Source organism: Arachis ipaensis, chromosome B4 (genome assembly GCF_059453495.1).
Source record: "Arachis ipaensis isolate K30076 ecotype BB chromosome B4, ASM5945349v1, whole genome shotgun sequence".
Classification (NCBI taxonomy): Eukaryota; Viridiplantae; Streptophyta; class Magnoliopsida; order Fabales; family Fabaceae; genus Arachis; species Arachis ipaensis.
The window spans coordinates 30,480,234-30,500,809 of NC_142439.1; the positions used below are offsets into that span (position 1 = coordinate 30,480,234).

The 20,576-nt window shown below is 36.9% G+C and overlaps 1 protein-coding gene and 1 pseudogene across 1 annotated transcript; one reads left to right on the top strand and one right to left on the bottom strand.

The window, feature by feature from the left end:
- LOC107636275 (zinc finger BED domain-containing protein RICESLEEPER 3-like) overlaps positions 1-1,085 on the bottom strand; it is a 42,100-nt pseudogene extending 41,015 nt beyond the window's left edge.
- Positions 1,086-6,294: 5,209 nt separating this feature from the next.
- ATLIG4 (DNA ligase IV) lies at positions 6,295-20,200 on the top strand. The gene is made up of 26 exons (XM_088483417.1): positions 6,295-6,829; positions 7,830-7,921; positions 8,091-8,176; positions 8,247-8,383; positions 8,984-9,058; positions 9,761-9,852; positions 10,132-10,203; positions 10,539-10,618; positions 10,702-10,755; positions 11,024-11,179; positions 12,097-12,172; positions 13,151-13,275; positions 13,387-13,421; positions 13,510-13,568; positions 14,836-14,919; positions 15,080-15,175; positions 15,256-15,304; positions 15,402-15,489; positions 15,587-15,784; positions 16,250-16,375; positions 16,500-16,599; positions 16,685-16,790; positions 17,570-17,700; positions 17,806-17,967; positions 18,268-18,423; positions 19,258-20,200. The coding sequence occupies exons 1-26, from the start codon at positions 6,494-6,496 to the stop codon at positions 19,997-19,999; spliced, it is 3,513 nt and encodes a 1,170-aa protein (XP_088339543.1). The 5' UTR covers positions 6,295-6,493; the 3' UTR covers positions 20,000-20,200.
- The last annotated feature ends 376 nt before the right edge of the window (positions 20,201-20,576 follow it).

Consider the following 20,576-nt stretch of genomic DNA (forward strand, 5'->3'; position numbering starts at 1 on the left):
ATTAGCCATAGGACAACATGCATCATATGCATTTGTATGCTTTGCTTGGGTTTGCATTTGTTTTGGTTTGCCTAATTGTTAAACTGTTATTAACTGCTATCTGAACTATTTGCTGTAACTGCTACCTAAACATGTGCTTTCCTTGTCTGTTTTGCATGTGTTTGTCCTGGTGTGCTACTTTTGAGAATGAGCTTTTGTGCTGAATTGATGATTGTGTTGATTGATTGCATGGTTGGTTTCTGATTAAGATTTTCTTATAAGAAAAAAAAAGGTTTTGGATTTCTGGATATTTAAATATTGATTTTCGAAAAGGGTTTTTGGATGACTAGTTGTTAGTTTTTAAAAGATTCAAAGGACGAACAATAATCATCGAGTTTAAAAATAGATTTCTCTTTAAATATCTTATTATGACAATTCTGAAACTCTGTGGTGAGACCGTGTGGTTCGGTTCTCACCCCCTTACAGCTTTATCTTTTCAGGAGAGGGATGAAAAAGCTCACGAAGGGTTGTATTGCATTTCGCTTAGTCGATAATGTTGTTTAGATTGTATTTACTTACCCCTCGCCATCAATATTATATTATGTAAGAGGGACATGAGTTATATGATTTGTATGTATATAATATGTATAGGTTACTTGAGTAAGAAGTTTTGTACATGTATATGCTTGTTTTGTTTTATTTAAAAAGCATTCTTTTTCCGGTTTTCAAAAAGAACAGTGATACAATTTTGAGTCAAAGGCTCCTATTTTATTATTAAGTATATGAAGTCATGGTAATACTTCTTACTATCAGAGTAGTGCAGCCGGAAGCGTGACATTCTGATAGTGAGGGTGTTACATAATTCACCTATAACTTTTTAAAAAAAAAAAAACTGCTCCCAAAAGTTAAACCAGAGCACGTTTTGATGTAGTTATAAAAACCAAATCGGTCAAAATCGATTAAACTCGTTTAAACCGTTCAAAATCAATACGAACCACAACTAAACCAGATTGGTCAACTGCTGCAGCTGACGTCATCATGACATCATACCTTTGAATACGGAGGTTGCTAAGATCTTGACATGCCTTTTTATACCTATGAGCCATTTGTCTTTTTAATAGATAATGTGTTTATAATTTTATATATTGAAATCTGGTACAACTTAAAGAATTTATATATATGTTCCAGATAAAAGAGAACATAACCGACCAAGTGATTAAAGCCATAACCGACCTCACAGGATAACGGCTGGATACCACAATGGATACGCTACCATATTCCGTAACTGCCGAATTCCGACAAATAATGTACCATAATAAGCACTTAATGCCGGAAAAACGGCAGTCCCAAAAGGCAAAGACTAAAAGGGAAAGGCAACTACCAGGTAAACAAACAAAAAACTCAGTTTACAACCTCACACTCTACTGACTTTAGCATCGGAGTGTCTTGCAGGTTGTCCACCCGGCCTGGTTCTGCATTTGACAAAGTTGGAATCTCTGGTCTCCACCTCTTTAGTTCAGGATCTCGTCTCTGGACTCGAACATTTGGTGCCATCTATGGGGATTCCACTTTAGTAAGAATCATGGTCGAACGACGGATTCAATCTACTATTAATTTAGAAACTCCGTTGAAGAGCCAACAACTGGAAGATGGACACGAGACAGACGTCACACTAAGTCGAGAGGAAGTTCCTCCTAGCTACGAAAATCGTGAACCCATCAACCAAGAAGCCCGTCATTTCGCTGGCCTTGGAGACGACTATCACCATGCCATGCAAGAGATGCGGCATAGGGTGCAAGAATTGGAACGATACTAATTAGAACTTCACGACAGTTAACTGAGCACTCGTTATCTAGGTAGTCCCGATCTCAAAGCCGCCCAGCTAAAGAATGGGAGGAACCTCACCCTGGAAACCATGAACACAGGAGGGAACACCGGCAAGTTTCACCTTCTCCACCATGTCGTAAAGACGAGAGAAGGTTACCCTAGCGACGCAGCGATTCCTGGGCAAGGGAAGAGTGATGATCTACCCAGTCTAAAAGGAAGAGGACTCCACAAAGGAGTCCAACTCCTAAAAGGCATAGGGAATCCTAAGTATACGTCATCATGGGTCAGACTCCATTTGTCTCCCACGTTCTTCAAGTTCGATTGCCAAAGCATTTCGATAGGCCAACAGACTTGAAGTAGGATGGAAATATGAATCCTTAAGAGTATATCGATGCCTTTGAGGCCAGGATAAATTTAGAAGGAGTTGAAGATGCTATCCGGTGTAGGGCTTTCCCAATAACATTGTTGGGACCTGCCATGATGTGGTTAAACACACTACCCACTGGGTCAATCTTTTCCTTTGTTTATATTAAGGTCAAAGTTTTAGCTCACTTCACTACCAGGAGAACTCGAGCGAAATATACAATTTCCCTGTTAGGAGTAGAGCAAAGGGTGGGAGAAAGCATTCGGGACTACTTGGATCGGTTTAACAAAGCACTTTTAGAGGTGAACACGCGAATGTGCTTGTGCTTAATTGTTGTATTATTGGAAGGAGATTTCCATAGGCACCTAACCTCCAATGATGTAAAATCCATGGAGGAAATCCATCATATCCCATTGGAGTACATGTGAGATGAGGATATGTCAAAGGTAGTTTCCACCAAAAGAAAAAATCCAGCACCAACTCCTCAGAAAGGCAAAAATTCGGGACAAACCTCAAACTCAAAACCCTCAGTTCCTGGAGTTGAAAAGTTCACCTCCTACACTCCCCTAGTGGCCTCACTTGCTAAAATTTATCAGCAAGTTTCTCATAGAGGCATCTTACCAAAAGCAAGGCAGATCGACCAAGAGCCTCGTTAAATAAATCCCACTATTGTGACTACCACAAGTCCCATGGTCACAAGATTGAAGATTGCATTGATCTGAAAGATGCCTTGGAGCAGGCAATCTAAGATGGAAATATTCCTAAATTCGTCTAACACGTACGACTGTCAAGATGGCGTAATGAGGACGAAGATTGGGAAACCAGAAATCTGAGGAGCTCCAGACCTCTAGAAAGCATGGAGGACACAGCTCAAGTCATGGTCAACGTGGTGGTTGGAAGGAATAAGTTGCCAAGGTCCAATAATGCGGTAAAAAGAGACATTAAAGGCAAAACCTCGAAAGTTCTCAAGGTGACAAGCATTCTAGTAGTCCAATTCACATAGGAAGACTTCCAAGTAGCCACATCGGATGAAGACAAGCCCCTCGTTATCAAGGCCAGATTGGGTAATGGCATTGTAAAAAGGATCCTCGTTGATATCGGCGCATATTCAAATCTTCTTTTCAGGAATGCATTTGATGCCCTGGGGGGTTAAAGGATTAGCACCTAAAACCCCATCTCCCAAGGGTTGTTGGCCTGGGGGATCATTATATCAAGCCGGACGGAGCTATGGACCTCCTCTTTACTTTAGGGGAAGGCACGAACATAAAGGTAGTACAAGCCTTTATTGTCCTCCAAGATTCTACAGCCTACAATGTCATTTTGGGGAGGAAGACACTCAACGATTTGTGTGCGTTCATCTCAATTAAGTTCTTGGTCATGAAGTTCCTAACGGTGGAAAATCGAGTTGCAACGATTCATGGAGATCGGGTGTCTGGAGTCTTCCATATTGACTTAGGTACCCGAATTGAGGAAAACCCAAGGCCAGAGCCTAACGGAGAGCTTGAAAAATTTCAAATTCGGGACAAGCCAGAGAAATATAATATGATTAATAAAGAGCTACCTTACCCCATGAAATCGGAACTTCAAGGTTTCTTGAGAGGTAATGTAGACTTATTTGCTTGGAAACCTGCTGATATGCTCGGAATAGACCCTGCATTCATGTCCTATCAACTGGCCATTGGCCCTGCCTTTAAGTTGGTTGCGCAGCGACGTTGTAAGATGTCACCCGACTAAGCAGCTGAGGTCAAAAGCCAAGTCCAGGGACTACTGGATGCCGGGTTCATCTGAAAATTAACTTATTCCACTTGGTTGTCGAATGTGGTAATGGTGAAAAAGTCTAATGAAAAGTGGCGAATGTGTGTAGATTACATCAATTTCAATATAGCCTGCCTAAAAGACTGTTTTCTTTTACCCAACATAGATAATATGATTAACTCCTCATCGAAATATCGGGTTCTAAGCTTCTTTCATGCTTATAGTGGTTACAACCAAATCCCGATGCACAAAGCTGACGAGAATAAACAACTTTCATTACCTCGGAGGGGATTTATTGTTATACTGTAATGCCTTTTAATTTGGTTAAAAAATATACAGGGGCAACATACCAAAGGCTAATGGCAAAGGTTTTTAATCAACAGATTGGGAGAAATATGAAAGTATACATTGATGATATATTGATTAAAACCAATGAAGATTCCGACCTGATCAAGGACCTCAAGGAAGTTTTTGATTGCCTCTGACTTCACAGAATGAGGTTGAACCCGGTAAAGTGCGCTTTCAGAGTTTAGGGAGGTAAATTTTTAGGGTTTATGGTTATCCAAAGAAGCATAGAGGCCAATCCTGAGAAGTGCCAGGAAATCTTGGATATGTCAAGTCCTCGGAACCTCAAAGAGGTCCAAAGGCTAACAGGTAGGTTGGCTACCCTATCAAGGTTCTTGGGAGCCTCTACCACTAAAGCCAAACCATTCTTTAATTTAATAAGAAAAGATGTTGACTTTGCTTGGACGGATGAATGTGGGAATGCTTTCCAGCATTTTAAAAACTTACTCTCATCTCCTCCTATTTTGGAAAAATCCAAGCACGGCCAGCCTCTATATTTATATTTTTTCCGTGACTGAAAAGACCCTGACTTCAGCCTTGGTCTTAGAAGATCAGAACAAACATCAACGGCCAGTGTATTTCATTAGCAAGGTCCTTCAAGGACCTGAACTATGATACTCAAAAATAGAGAAACTTGCTTTCACATTACTGACATCGACACGTCAGTTGCGCTAATATTTCCAAAGTTATCTAATAATTGTGCGGACCGACCAACCGATCAAGAAAGTTTTGCAAAAGCCCGACCTCGCAGGTCGAATGATGAACTGGTCCATTGAGTTGTCCTAATTTGACGTACGTTACGAACCACGCTCAGCCATTAAGGCTCAAGCGATGGTTGACTTCTTAGTTGAGATGACACACCCTAATTCTGACATACCGGTATGGGAGCTTCACGTAGATGGAGCTTTCAATGTCCGGTGTGGAGAGAGCAGGCCTCATCTTAACCAAAGGAGAAGACGTGGTGATTGAGGCCTCTATTAAATTTGACTTTCCTATTTCAAATAATCAAGTTGAGTATGAGGCTTTGCTTGCAGGAGCGGCACTAGCTTGGGATGTTGGAGCCATAGATGTAGCTGTGTTCAGTAATTCACAGTTGGTGACCTCTCAAGTTAATGGAGAGTTTCAAGCAAGGGACCCATTATTACAACAGTACTTGAAAAAAGTACAAGAAGAGGTAAAACTTCAATTCTTTTTCAATCAAGCATGTACCTAGAGAGCAAAATACTTGTGCTGATGTGTTATCCAAACTTGCAAGCACTAAGTTAGGATAAAAAAAAAATCGTAGTTTAATACAGGAGGTACTTGCAGAGCCCACTGTAACGAAACCCGATGTCCCGACCTTGTGTTCATCTATTGTCAACACATGGATAAACCCAATTTGTGAATATTTAGAGCACGGGACGTTGTCCAGTGATCCAAAGGAAGCGAAGAAATTACGGCTTAAAGTAGTCAAATACACTATGATAAATGGTCAATTATATAAAAAAGACATATCCCAATGAGGCAACCACTAGGTAAATACAAAAAAAAAAAAAAAAACTCACTTTACAACCTCACACTCTATTGAGTTTAACATCGAAGTGACTTGTAAGTTGTCCACCCAACTTAATTTTGCACTTGATGAAATTGGGATCTCCAGTCTCTACCTCTTTAGTTCGGGATCTCGCTCTAGGCTCGAACAATATATATATATATATAAACTCATATTATATTATAATTTATATATAATTAAAATAAATCAAATTTGTATTAATAATAATATTATATTTTTATATTTTTATTATTAATATTTTTATTTTATTATAATTTTACATATTTATTTTATTGAAATTTATATAATTATTAAAATAAATATTAAATATTTTAAATATTTATATATTAAGATGTTAATGTGTATATAACTATACATATTTTAAATTTTTAATTATTTTATATTTTTATTTATATAATTATATGAGACTAAATTAATCAATTTAACCAATAATTTATGGATAAACTAATAAATTAATAAACTAATGGCCTTACTAATTTGATTCACAAGTATGCCTTTTGACTTAAAAAGCGTATCCAGCAAGGCAGCAACTCCTTTTCTCCGCTCAGTTGACGACGAACGCAGAACCCAACACTATAAATGGTTAAATACACCAACACGGTCAACCGGCCGAAACCCCAACTTAACTAAAACCCACACTGAACCTTCCCAACACAAAACAAAGAAAGAAAATGGCGACGGAGCAAACCAAGTTCAGCGTTATGTGCAGCCTCTTCAACTGGACGCAGCGTGCCAAGTCGCCGGCCAAGAAGCGCGCAAAGTTCCGCAAGTTCCTCGACTCATTCTGCGCCGACCGCAACTTCTTCCCTGCCATTCGCCTCGTCCTCCCCAACCTCGACCGCGAGCGCGGCTCCTACGGCCTCAAGGAGTCAGTCCTCGCCATTTCCCTCATCGACGCCCTCGGCATGTCTCGCGACTCCGAAGACGCCCTTCGCCTCATTAATTGGCGCAAGGGCGGCGCCAAGACCGGCGCCAATGCCGGCAATTTCGCCCTCGTCGCCACCGAGGTTCACTTCCCCGCTCCACTCTTCGTTATGTTATTCTTTTTGTATGAAAAAAAAATTCGAAGCTTTAGGTGTTTTGGTTTCCATTTTCATTTCCTTTTTTCCCCCCTACTTCAGAGCTTTCATAACCATATGGAGGAGAAAGTAAAATCAGCAAAAATGATAAAATAGAAGTCAAATTTCAAATAGCTTTTGAGAAAAAAAAGGAGACAGAGAACAAGAAAGGGGGGGGGGGGGAGGGAAGTATTTTTGAGAATCGGAAGATAGATAGATAGAAGAATCTGGTATGTGTATTCTAAATCACTAAAGTAATCTTAAACACTGAAGTGTGCTTATATACATAGAGGAGAAGCGTGTTCATCAAGCTAGTGCAAAGGGTAGAGGTTTATATGCTTTAGTTAGTTACGGGAATCTATCCTTGCTGGCACTTGCTCTATCTACCTAAGAGATCAACTTAACTGATTCAAATTCTTCTAGAATCTTACTCAGCTCGGTCTATTACACCATGGCATCATTAATTAATGGTGAATATAATTTTTGCTGGTTTACTTTATAGACATGTTCAGTTTAGAGTCTTGTTCGAAGATAAATATTGAACATGTCATCCTATAGTAGAATTATGTTTTGCGACTTGTGAGCGTGTAATATTTGAGTAACAGTTGTTTTGGAGAAAATGTGTGTTATTTAGAAGGTTGGATATAGGTAACTGTCTCTAGAAAGTAGTGAATGTTGTGCCTTTACATTGGACTGAAATGGAATATGAAAGCTTTATGGTTCAGACTTCATACATGTAACATGCATGTGCTTTATATTCATCATTTTCCCCTTCTTTATTGACCCATGTTGTGAGTAATAGAATTTTTGGTGAGGACGAATCATTTTGGATTGAAATATGTTGCAAGAAAGTAGTGAAGATGTGTTTTTATGTTTTAGTTGTTGAAAGGGAAGAGCAAATTTTTAAGGTTTCAGTGAGACTTGAGAAATGTTATTGTTTGTGAAACAGGTACTGCAGCGCAGGCAAGGTACTGCTTCGGGTGGATTGACGATAAAGGAGGTAAATGACTTGCTTGATCAGTTGGCTGCTAGTGAAAACAGGTTTGCTGCTTGATTCTGTGGATGAAACCTTTGTTTATTGGTCCCTTTCTTTTGCATGCATTATTATTTGTATCATTATAGTCCCAGTTTATAACATCCAGTGTTTTCACTATCATAAGTTCAGATACAGAATTGTTCTTTGGTTTGATTTGCATGATTGTGGATACAGGGCCGAGAAGACTCAGGTTCTTTCTACCTTTATCCAAAAGACAAATGCACAGGAAATGAAGTGGATTATCATGATAGTCCTCAAAGGTGTTTTTGTTTAACCCTGTGAATTGATTTAATGCCTTGCTTGGGATTAATCGTTAACTATGTCTTGCAGATCTGAAGCTAGGAATTAGTGAAAAAAGCATTTTTCATGAATTCCATCCTGATGCTGAAGACTTATTTAATGTTACATGCGACTTAAAATTAGTGTGTGAAAAACTAAGGGATCGGAATCAGCGTCATAAGCGACAGGTTAGTAGTGACATAGGAAGGTGTCTTGGAGCTCTATATAGCATTTTGACGTTGGTTTTTGTCATTCTTCTGCATTTCTTCTTGAGAGTTGATTTTATTTTCAATAGGATTACTATTTTGGTATCCATTTGGTGTTTGGCTCAGAGGCTATTTAGTGATTTTCATTTATCCACTGACACAAAAAAATGTTTAGTTCTCTCTCTTTGTTGCTCTGATTTCTTATCTAATAATTTTTTCCTAACTTTTTTGTAAAAAGGTTGTGATTGAACAAGCCATGGTGAGCTAAACACTATTTTTCACTAAGTCAGGGCTTTATCAAACTGTGATTTGTGTTCAGTCCAAACATGGAAATGTGTGCCTTTACTTCATCTATTCAATTCTCTCTCTCTCTCTCTCTCTCTCTCTCTCTCTCTCTCTCTCTCTCTCTCTCATATATATATATATATCATTGCAAAAGCCTTGGCCTTGGGTAATCATGCAGGATTATATTCCAGTGGTTGCTATCAGTTTTTGTAGAAAATGTAGTTATTAGAAGGGATATGTTCTTCTTCATATATGGTTTGTATGAACAATCTTGTATCTTCTTTTCTTAAATTGCAGGATATTGAAGTTGGAAAAGCTGTGCGTCCTCAGCTAGCTAAGAGAGTTGCTAATGCAGCTGAAGCATGGAAGAAGGTTCGCTTTACTATTTGCTAAGATTTTTGTGTATGCCCTTGAGATTTCTAATTCTCTATCCCTTTTCTTATATATATATATCCTTTCATGATTATCCTATGTTTTATGTATGCCACTTTGAAATGGGGAACATTTGACCACAATCGGGGTTGCCGAAGCCACTGGTTGACTTCCCACACCTGCAGTGCTGTGGCACTTGACCCTTTTCATGACTAGGTGTTGGGGTTTATCCTTTGGGATTTTGGGGTTTAGGTTTTAACATTAAATGCTTCATCGAACAATTTCATTGTCTCTGGCTTATCCTCTAAATCATGTCCTATTTGCAGACCAGTTATCTTGTGTGTATAATTCTTCCCCAAGTAGGGGTTCTCCTTTCTTGCTGAATAAATAAATTAATCCATCATTTTTTTGTATCCCTTCATGCATTATAAAGGTCAAACCTTTGGATTCCCCATTATGTGAATTTATTCAGATCACCATGTCAATGGCTACTCATTCCAGCTTAAACTATAGGCGCCAAGCATTAATCTGTCTTCTGTTCGAATTGGTTTCATCATAAAGCAGTTCAGAACTGTAACCACTATATTTAAAGCATTTTGGAATTGTTCAAGAGATCAAAATTCATGATTTCTTACATTTTGAAATCATGTGAACTCATTAGTTTGAATTTCTTTGTCTTTGTATATGTGCTCTTTTATTTAGCTTCATGGGAAGGAAGTGGTTGTCGAGTGCAAATTTGATGGTGACCGCATTCAAATTCACAAAAATGGAACAGAGATACATTTCTTCTCGAGGTATGTGCATATGTAACTTCTTTAATTGTATGTGACATGGTGACGTGCTCCAAATTGTGGCCCTTTCACCTAAGGAGGATTCTTGCTTTTGCTGCCCAGCATCCTTACCTGCACGTGTTTTGTTTCTTTAGTTCTTACCTTTGTATCATCACATTGCTCAGTCATGACATGACATGATCTTCTAGTTCTTTTCCACTTCTAGTTATTTGTAAAATTATTAAATCACTTCGTATTCTATTTTTTGCATCTTCTGCAATTCTGATTTTCATTTTGCTGCAGGAACTTCCTTGATCATTCAGAATATGCACATGCAATGTCAGAAATCATACAGCAAAACATCTTGGTAGATAGGTGAGCAATATGTTTCTTTTCATCATTACAAATTTGTTTTATCTTCATTAATTTTTATCCCATTATTTTATTCTTGTTGCTGGATAGGATGGCCATAATTATAATGTGTAGGATGGACATTATTTTATCCTCTGTTGTACTTTTTTTCCTCGCCTCTATCCTCCACATGTTATCTTTCTATATTCCCAAAGCATTCAATATTCTAATTCTGATGTCATTGACACCACAGTTTCAAGTTTCTATGCGTGATTGCTAGTATGATGAAGACATTAAGTCATCTATTTTCCTCCTTCTAAAAAGCTTATTTGTTATTTTCTCTTTATGATCCTATGTAGGTGCATACTTGATGGTGAAATGTTGGTTTGGGACAGTTCCTTGAATCGTTTTGCTGAGTTTGGCTCAAATCAGGAAATAGGCATGCACCTTTATTTTTGCTTGGCCACATTAAAACTTCTATTTTAAGTATTAGTTACCATTTTTTTCCCCTCTCTGTTGCAGCCAAGGCAGCAAGGGATGGACTTGACAGTGACAGACAGGTTCTCAATTTTGTCTGTGTATATAAATTGTCTGGTATGAGAAATTATCAAGCTAAATTTTTAACTATTCTCGGTCCTTTCTTGATGCAGTTATGCTGTATCCTTTTACCTGAACGGGTTAGCTGTTAATTCCAGCTATCTAGAACTTTGGTGTCGTTTTGGTTTCAGTGGATGGATGAGTAACTAATTCTTTATGTAATTATGCAACTAATTTCTTACTTCAGGAAAATGTTCTAGTGCAAGAGAAATTATATCTAAAATGCCTTGACTTTTAGATTGGCTAGATGTTGCATTTGATATCCTTTATTTTGGAGATACTAGTGTAATTCACCAAACTTTGAAGGAACGACATGAGATTCTCCGTAAAGTTGTGAGGCCATTGAAGGGGCGCCTTGAAATTTTAGTACCTAATGGTGGTCTTAATAGTCATTGCTCTTCAGGTATGGAATTTTCAACTTCAACTTAATTGTCATGTGTCTTATAAGTTATAAGGAAATACTTTTTCCTCTTGCATCATTGGTTTACTAATTGGTTTAGTTTTTTTGTTATTTTCATGTTTGCAAGACCTTATAATTTTTACTCAATTTTCATTTAGATCCCCGCAGTTTAAAAATATGTAGTTGGATCTCTATAAGGAATAAAATTTTTCAATCAAGTTCCTAACCTCAAGAGCCATTAGAAAAGTATCAGATTGATCTACATTCACACACTAATGTTGTCCTCTGTAGCTTTCCCACCCTTTCTCAAAGAAGCACCTTCCCCTCACGTGTTCATATCCCACACTTCCCATTGTTAATGCTCCCCGTCCTACCCCATTCTAACTGTTTCCCTATTAACACAAATGCATAGTGTCTTAAGTGGTTATACGTGTATGGGCAAAATGAGAATGAGGATGAGAGAGAAAGTTGGAGTAACACCCACTATTGGAAAGATGATAGAATCTTGTCTTAAGTGGTTTGAACATGTGGGGACAAGGCCGGTAGAGCATCTAGTGAGAAAGGTGGATCAGATGGAAAATAGACCAGTGATTAGAGGTAGAGTAAAACCTAAAAAGACTTTGCATGAAGTGGTCAAGTGAGATCTCTATGTGAACTATCTCACTGTAGACATGATACATGATAGGGAGCAATGACACCGATTGTTGTTGTGGTTGTGGATTTGGAGTATTTAATCTTTTGTGAGCCTCAATGTTACTACTAGCTATACACATCATTGATACTTAAATAAACTTAGTATCCATTTATCAATTGTAATTGATTCCTTGTTTATGGTTGCAATGTTTTTTTGGTACTTGGTAATTCATATAACTTTTTATACGCTTTCACTAATCAGTCCTCTTTCCCATGTTGTTTTGCAGGTGAACCATGTTGGTCATTCATTGCTCATAATGTGGATGAAGTTGAGAAATTTTTCAAAGAAACTATAGAGAACAGGTTAGCAAAAGCCCTAAATCATTTTAACAATTTGTTTACTCATCATAATTTTCCTGGACATTTCCAAAATCAGTATGATTGAGCCATATAGGAAGGTTCTGAACTTTTGAAACATTTGACAATTTCTGTTTGTATATGTTTGCCTTATGATGCTAATCTTTCAATATAGAAGAAAAGCCAAAAACGATTTTTCATGATGTAGCCATAAATGGACTTAGGAGAGTAGGAATTCTTCTCATTTATTTTGGGGTCTTTGCTTAGTATCCTCAAAAGTCCAAACTCAGCAAACCAGACTCCATTGCTGTCCTTGGAATTTTCTTTGTTTATCTCTTTTAATTCCTTAAGAATGCTAAATAGATCAGGAAAGATCATAATGAAAATATCCTCAAATGAAAGTGTTAGGCTACAAGCAACTTTTGCATGCTTTCTATGCTTTCTAGCATTTGTTATATAGAAAGCAATTTATGTTCTTCAACCTGATATTTTTGGGTTAAGAAAGAGTTGGTTCGTGTAAAGTTCAATCATTCATGCTCCTATATTTCTAATATAAATGTTCAATTCTTGTGCAATATATAGTGTGCTTGTGCATTGTATATGTTGCAATCCTAATACGCTGATGGGTGTGCTATAAGCCATTTATGTGTCTTCACTTGCTGAATTTACATTTTAGGAAGGATAATACATAAACATATCTTCCATTTCTTTATTTACATATATTTTAATTTTTAATGTTCCATGTCAGTGTTTGTCTGTCTGTATTTCTGTATATCTCCCATGCACTGTATTCATCCATTATAAAGTTGAGATGAAGAATTGTGGATTATGTGTCAAAGTTTATTATATTAAATTTGGATGATTGTTTTATTTCGGTGATTTTATTTTCAGTATATATAATATATTTATATTTACTAAAAGTGGAAAAGGAGGAAACTGTTTATACCTCTTCTAAAGAATTTTTGTTCTAATCCTTTTGTTTAGAGATGAGGGAATAGTTGTTAAAGACCTCGGTTCTAAATGGGAGCCTAGTGATCGAAGTGGAAAGTGGCTAAAATTGAAGCCTGAGTACATTCAAGCTGGCGCTGATCTGGATGTGCTTATCATAGGTAATCATAGGTATATGATTTATGTCGTTAAGAACATATTGTTATACACACATCCCAAAGCAGCTTGTGTAACATGGTCATTTTAAATTTGGCTGTTTTGACACTTAATAGGAGGTTATTATGGCTCTGGACGACGTGGAGGGGAGGTTTGGTTTTTTCCCTAACATTTGACTTTCTGACTGATTGTTCTCTTGTTCTTTATATGACCTTGTAGGGACATGTTTTCCATTTCAGGTTGCTCAGTTCTTGGTGGGCCTTGCTGAGCGTCCATCCCCAAATACACATCCCAAGCGGTATGAATGTTACAATATGGAACTTCTTTGCAATGGCTGATTGCATTGGCATTGTTTTTCTAACTTCAAGATCTACTATAAAGAGTAATTGAAATATTCTGCTGCAATGTGGATACTAATGATCACATACTTGCTCAAATGGGTTAAATTTAAATTTGTATGAGATTTGATTTAGTACATACACAAAATATTTCTTTCTGTTTTTTTTCTCATGTGGAACTTTTCTGAGGGAAAATGGGTATGATTTAATTTAAGCACACACAACTCTGCATTCTTCGATGAAGTAGTTAGCACACTCGATTAAGAAGTTAAAAACTGAAAGAACAAAAAAAGCAGGTGCATAAATTTTGTTTATACATATGACTGAGGTCTTGTTTTCCCGCTTCCTTGCCTGTCTATATTCCACTTTTGCTGAGGTCTCTCTCTCTCTCTCTCTCTGCAAATTTGCTGACTGAAAGCTTTGAGTTTCAGGCTGTCCTGTCTGAAAAAAAAGGATTCAAGGTTTTCTATGAAAAGTGAAAAACAATTGAGATTTTGGCCCTAACATTTATTTAATTGTGCTTGTTTGAAACATTTAAGGTCCAAAAACATTCAGCTCATGAGAGGTCTTTTATATTTATATCGAACAATCCTTTGTTCATTTAGATCACTGTAGAAAAATACTTACCTACAGTTTAGTAATCTGTTGAACGCAGTTTCAGTGCTAAAAATGACACCTTTAAAGGTTTAATTACTTTGTAGGTCTTTATAGTTTCATTCAATTTTTAAACAAGATCCCGATTGTCTGAACCTTTGTAATCGAGTCCCTACCTTGTTTAACATTTTGTAATCAGGTTCTTGTTCTTATCACACTATGGAGTAAAACATAATATTCAATTATTCCAAATATGTGGACTTGCAAAATAATAACATTATTTTAAAACATTTACAAAGCAGGTATTTAAGTTACTTTTAACTAAATTTGCTGCTGAAATTTTCAATAGGGCAAACATTCCAAATTATATATATATATATATATTTGAGTTCTGCTAACTGAGCTTTGGAGTGAAAGTTTTGATACTTAATTGTATCCATGAGACTAACTTGAAAGTAAATAAACTATTTGATGAATCATTGCAGTCTCCAAACTTTTCATTTCTTTTCTTACTTTTGTAGAACTATGGTGCATATTTGGAGATAACTTAAGAGTTGTTTTGTTCCAAATAGCTTGTTTGATGTACATAGGCATCTATGGATGGTTCTGCTAACAAGGTCCTTTATGATGCAGGTTTATCTCCTTCTGTAGAGTTGGTACTGGGCTTTCTGATGATGAGCTTGATGCGTTAGTAACAAAACTAAAACCTTACTTCCGGTGGGATTAATTTTATTCTTTGTTATATTTTTGTGTCTTTTTTTCCTTACATTGATTGAACTTTCACGCATTGAAGATTTAAGATTTGGATGTAGTTTATCAATTCCCTTCCATTTCTCTCTAATTTTTGTTTATCTGTCTCTCTTTTTCTCTTTCTTAGAAAGTATGAATATCCGAAGAAGAGGCCGCCAAGTTTCTATCAAGTAACTAATCATTCAAAAGAAAGGCCTGATGTGTGGGTTGATAGCCCTGAGAAGTAAGTATCCTTCACCTCAATATCTGTATGTGTTATTTGTTTTTGAATGATGATCGAAATTTACCCTTATCTTCATGCAGATCGATTATTCTGTCCATAACCAGTGATATCCGAACTATAGAATCTGAGGTGTGTCCTTGCAAAAAATACATATATTTTTTAAAAATGCAGCGTCTAAATCTTATCCCGAACTGTTCAACTTTAATATGAGTGGTTTTGTTTGCAGGTATTTGCTGCACCGTACAGCCTGAGGTTTCCTCGGATTGACAGGGTGAGATATGACAAAGCTTGGTACGAATGCCTTGATGTGCAATGTGAGTGAATTGAAACTTGTTTATAATATCTTCATTGATGATGTTGACGTAATTTTGATCTGTTACCCCCCCCCCCCTTCCCCTTCTTTTTTTGCAGCATTCATAGAACTAGTACAGTCCAGCAATGGTACTACTCAGAGGGATACAGAAACCAAGCAGGGTGGCAAATCAAATCGTATAAGGTCCTCCATAAGGGGAGAAAAGAAAATCATGTCCATTGTTCCTTCTCATTTAACTCAGACTGATGTTTCCAGTATCAAGGGAGACTCTCATATATTTTCAAATATGATGTTTTGTATCCTACAGTCTTGCTAGCCAGCTGTCGTTTGTCCTGATAACTGACTACTAATAATTCTTCTATCTGTATATGTTTCTTTTGAAGTATCCTTTCTGTTTATATCTTCATATGTTTTATCTTGAGTTGCATCTGCTTCCATCTGTTGATTTACATTTTCAGAATTCTGCGCTCATTGAAAGATGCTGGTCAAAGAAAACAATTGCTTTTGCAGAATATGAAATGGTTATCCCCACAGATTTCATTGTACATTTGTTAGTAAATAGGTGCTTTTAACAGAGGAAATAGGAAACTAGTTCTTTCCATTGCAAAAATATGTTATGTTGGTTTACTCCCATTTCTTCATAATTTTTAAAAGATATTTGACAGTGCAACATAATAAGAGGAATTATTCATTATTTCAATCATCCTGACTGATTTGGAAATACATAAAAAATGGTCTTTCATTTCCCTTGACATGTTCAGACTTCGTTAATGTGCCTCCATCTCATTCTCTTGAGAGCTTGCACAAAATGATTGCTGAGAATGGGGGAGTTTTCTCGATGAACTTAAATAACTCTGTCACTCATCGTGTGGCGGCAGAGAGCAAGGGTTCTCTCTCTCTCTCTCTCTCTGCGTGTGTGTGTGTGTGCGCTTGCGTGCACGCATGTGCACGGCCCTCATTAAGAGTATTTTTTTATTGGCTGAATCAAATACCTAATGCAGTTATCTGCAGGGTTTAAATTTGAAGCTGCAAAACGTCATGGTGATATCATTCACTACAGTTGGATATTAGATTGCTGCTCACAAAAGAAGCTTATCCCCTTACAGCCAAAGTGAGTTTCATGACTGAATATGAACTTCTTTACATCCATTTAAGCTCTTCTGATGATACGTTGCCTTAAATATTTCCTATAAAAGGTACTTCCTCTTCCTATCTGAAGTAACAAGGAAGAAGTTACAAGAAGAAATTGACGAGTTCTCTGACTCTTACTACATGTATATTGATCTTGGAGAGTTCAAACAGGTATATGATTTCATTAGCTATTAGTTTGTTTATTTCTTGAAAAATTTCTGACAAAACTGTGTCATTTGTCATGTGTGGAACGTAGCACAGAAGCACAAGTAGACTGTCTGGTCCTGGAATTTTGTAAAGCATAAGACTTCATAGTTTATGGTCTAAAGTTTGATAGTATAAGTCTTATTACTATTGCATAAGTTATATACTATAATCTATTAAAATTTGTATAAGGAAAAATCCTGTATGAAGTACGAATGAGGAACCGCTATATCTGTCAAAATGGGCGTATACTTTTAACTTAAGTCAATTCATCTTTCCCCCTTGATTTTATCATCTTGTGCCTGTTGCATTTTTTCGTTCTCCCTCTTTCTTTTTAGTAAACCACTATTTTGGCCTCCAAAAGAATCGCCAAAAAGATCTGCTTATTGTAAAATCGCCAAATTTGAAAATGGAAAGATCACATTTTTCTAAGCATTCCTTTCAAAAAATTGTGTCAAAATCTGATCTCTCGAGCTTTTTCTTTTTTAGAGTATGTCTTCCGTATTTGATGCATTTTTGTTAGATTGAATTAATCTTTGGGGGATCATTATGTCATTTCTTTATTTTTTTATTTTTTTTGGGGTCACTTTTTTCAGAAACTGAACCTTTTGGGGAGCCACAAAATGGTGGTTCTCATGCCATAAAATGCATTGTTTTCATTAAAACAAGAAGCTCCTCAATATTTGATCATGTCAACCTATGTGATGTCTTAGTAAATAGATTAGACTTGTTTGAATCTTTTGCAGCTCTTAAACACTATTAATAGGTCAGAAGATATCAGTACTATTGATCATTACAGCAAAAAATACTGCCCAAAGGATGAGTGGTCTGTCTTTATTGGATGCTCCATATATTTCCACACTGCAATACCATCAGTGTAAGATCTAGCAATGTGAAATCAACTAATAAACATTTTCATTGGATGCTCCATTTTCACCAAGTTTGCTTAGTAGGTCTCTGGTCATTCAACATTTTTATTCAGGAAAGGGGAATGGGAAGTTCTATTGCAACTTGCTTTGAGAAGATTCAAGGTTGAAGTTCTCATGGGCGGTGGTAGAGTTACTGATAAACTTACTTGTGCAACCCATTTAGTTGTCTTGTCAGTTCCAGGATATGATGCCGAATTTGATGAGCTACAGAGATGGTAAGTGATCCATCTATTCGAAACTTGCTGCAAAGTGTATCCACGATTCCTTTATAGTGTGCTTTGTAAATTACAGCTTACTTATGGTTAACTTCTGTTTCAATTCTTTCATATGTATTTTCTTTGTGCTACTTCTCATACTAGTTGCCTGTTTATCATACAATTTATTCCACCTCTGCTTCACAGTCCATATGAATGATAAAACTGTATGTTGTTATTGATATTCTTAGAATTCCCAAACCTCCATGCTCTCAAATTCTTTCTCCTTTTCCTTTTTGTTGGGGGACTACAACTCTGCAGTTTTACTTCAGTGGATAGGAGGTTTCTCCAGAGCAAGAGGTTGCATATAATAAAATCCCATTGGTTTGAAGATTGTCTGGACAATAACAAAAGATTACCAGAAGAAAGTTACAGCTTGAGGCCCTCTGTAATAGCAGAGTCAACATCTGAAAATGGGTCAGTTATGTGGATCCATTTGCCTTTAATGTTTGATATACCTGCACAAGTGCTGTAAGTTGTCAACTTATTGAATTCTTTTTTGTGGAGTATTTGCACCATTAAGGGCCAGGAAGTGTACTGCATAATGAAAAAGTTAACATGCTGTAGGAGCATAAATTTTTCAGTCCATTGACGGCAATGACGTTTGACGTTTAAACTTAGGACCTCATATATATTACATTATTACATAATAGGAGTAATCCGAAGGTTTGATACACATTACTGTTGTGGAGTATGCTAGGGCTAACTTTGTCAAGAATATATAAGGAAACAGCGTAGAAAGGTCCAGAGCTAATCCGAGACAAAGCATTGCATAGCAGCAAAGGACATCACCTGTAGGGAATGGAATAAACTTGAAAAATTGACAATATAGTAACTTGAAAAGTTTTTCAAACTTCTACACCATTATTTTGAAAATTCTGGCGGGTAAAGTATATTTTGTTAGTATGAAACCATGTTTGATAATCGTCTTAGCTTGAGATGAACTAATCTGTTGACAGCTAATGACATCTCCTTTCGTTAGAATTTGTTGGAGATAAGTTTTGTTAAGGTTTTGTCTGATATGCTTATGTTTAGTAAATTTTGTAGCCTGTTTTCTCCTCATTATAATTCTCTGTCTCTACTAACAACACTGATGATGGTTGCCCTTGATATTTGAAATGATATACAACCTAAAAATGTAAAATTCAATTTTTGGTTTAGGTAAAGTAGCGATGGCCTTATGGTTAATTTGCACTAGTGTTCCAATGTACCTTTTCCTTTTATGTGATGGTTCCTTACTCTCTGTTTTAGTGAAAATGACACCTTAGAGTCTCACTTTGGTGGAGACAATGTACAAGACCAGAATGTACCCTCTGAAAAGGAAAATAGACAGAGAAGTGCAAAAGCTGCTCATGAACACAGTTTGGCCACGGTGTCCCATGAGAATGTTGGCCCAAGGAAGAGAGGAAGACCTGCAGGGAGAGGTGTTAAAAATGTTAAGATGGCTGGCAACAAAGCCCAAAGAGCACGGCCACGCACTGTGAGAAAGCGTGCGAAAATAAGCGAATATGAATCAGACAAAAGTGATTCTCATGACAATGAACCAGAAGAGCAGGAGAATGACACCGGAGAAGCAAGTTTTGATATTTACAATAGACATTTGGAACCTCAGGAGGTCGAGCAACAGGCCAATGTCCAAGTTGCCGAAACAGAAGAAAGTTCTGAACCAAACAGGGCAGTGCATGATTTGAGGAATAGTAGTGAGAGTGAAAGAATGTATGTTCCAGAAATAAAAATGGCAGATAGGACCAATGACCAAAACAGTGAATTGGCTAATGAGATTGAAAATCGGGCTGATCCCATGTTATTTGACAAGATTCCCGGCCTTGCTACCGCCAAGAAAGTTGAGGACACTAAGCATTGTGATCTAAAAGAAGAGAGGCCAGCTGCAGCAGCAGAAAGCAGTAGCACCAATGCTGCTGAACCTACAATCACTAAGAAAAAGAAAGTTAGCTACAAGGACGTTGCCAATGACCTGCTCAAAGATTGGTAGATAGGGCAGCGCCTCTATCATTCTGTATATGTATATATAAATTGAATTAAATTAATATGTATGAGCCACAAGTTTTATTGTCGATTCAGTTTGTTCAAATCTTGGATAGTTGACAGTGGAATTGTCTCTGGAAGAGTGGTTATTTTGTCAAAGTTATGATTTTGATGTCCAGTTATAAGAGTTCCCATGTGTTAATCCAAATTTTCTACACCAATGTTCTCCTGAAAATTGAGAAGTTTTCTGCATATCCGTACGAAAAATTGGCCTTTTCATGTATTTTTGTGTGGAAAAACTCAACGTAATTAACACGGCAAAACTTTCATGCTGGAATAATTGACGTCTAATGATTTTATGTTTCTAAATTTTTTCATGGGCTTATATCGGAAGCATGCATGAATAGTTAAATTTCTGCTTGCTGTTTAGTAAGGTTGTACTCTGGATACAAGAGATTTTGCAGAAGATGAATGCACTTATTTCCAACATGGGTATCTTGAAATAGTCTTATTGTTTTTCTGTTGGATGTTCTCTTAATCAAAATTGTTCTAGAATTAATTGTCGAACACTAGAGTCATGCACA

Bases quoted from the DNA above. Each gene is read 5' to 3' on its own strand.
- ATLIG4 (XM_088483417.1), top strand. From the start codon at position 6,494: ATGGCGACGGAGCAAACCAAGTTCAGCGTTATGTGCAGCCTCTTCAAC. The intron at 8,384-8,983 runs GTTAGTAGTGAC...CTTAAATTGCAG, and splicing joins ATCAGCGTCATAAGCGACAG to GATATTGAAGTTGGAAAAGC. The intron at 9,059-9,760 runs GTTCGCTTTACT...TCTTTTATTTAG, and splicing joins CAGCTGAAGCATGGAAGAAG to CTTCATGGGAAGGAAGTGGT.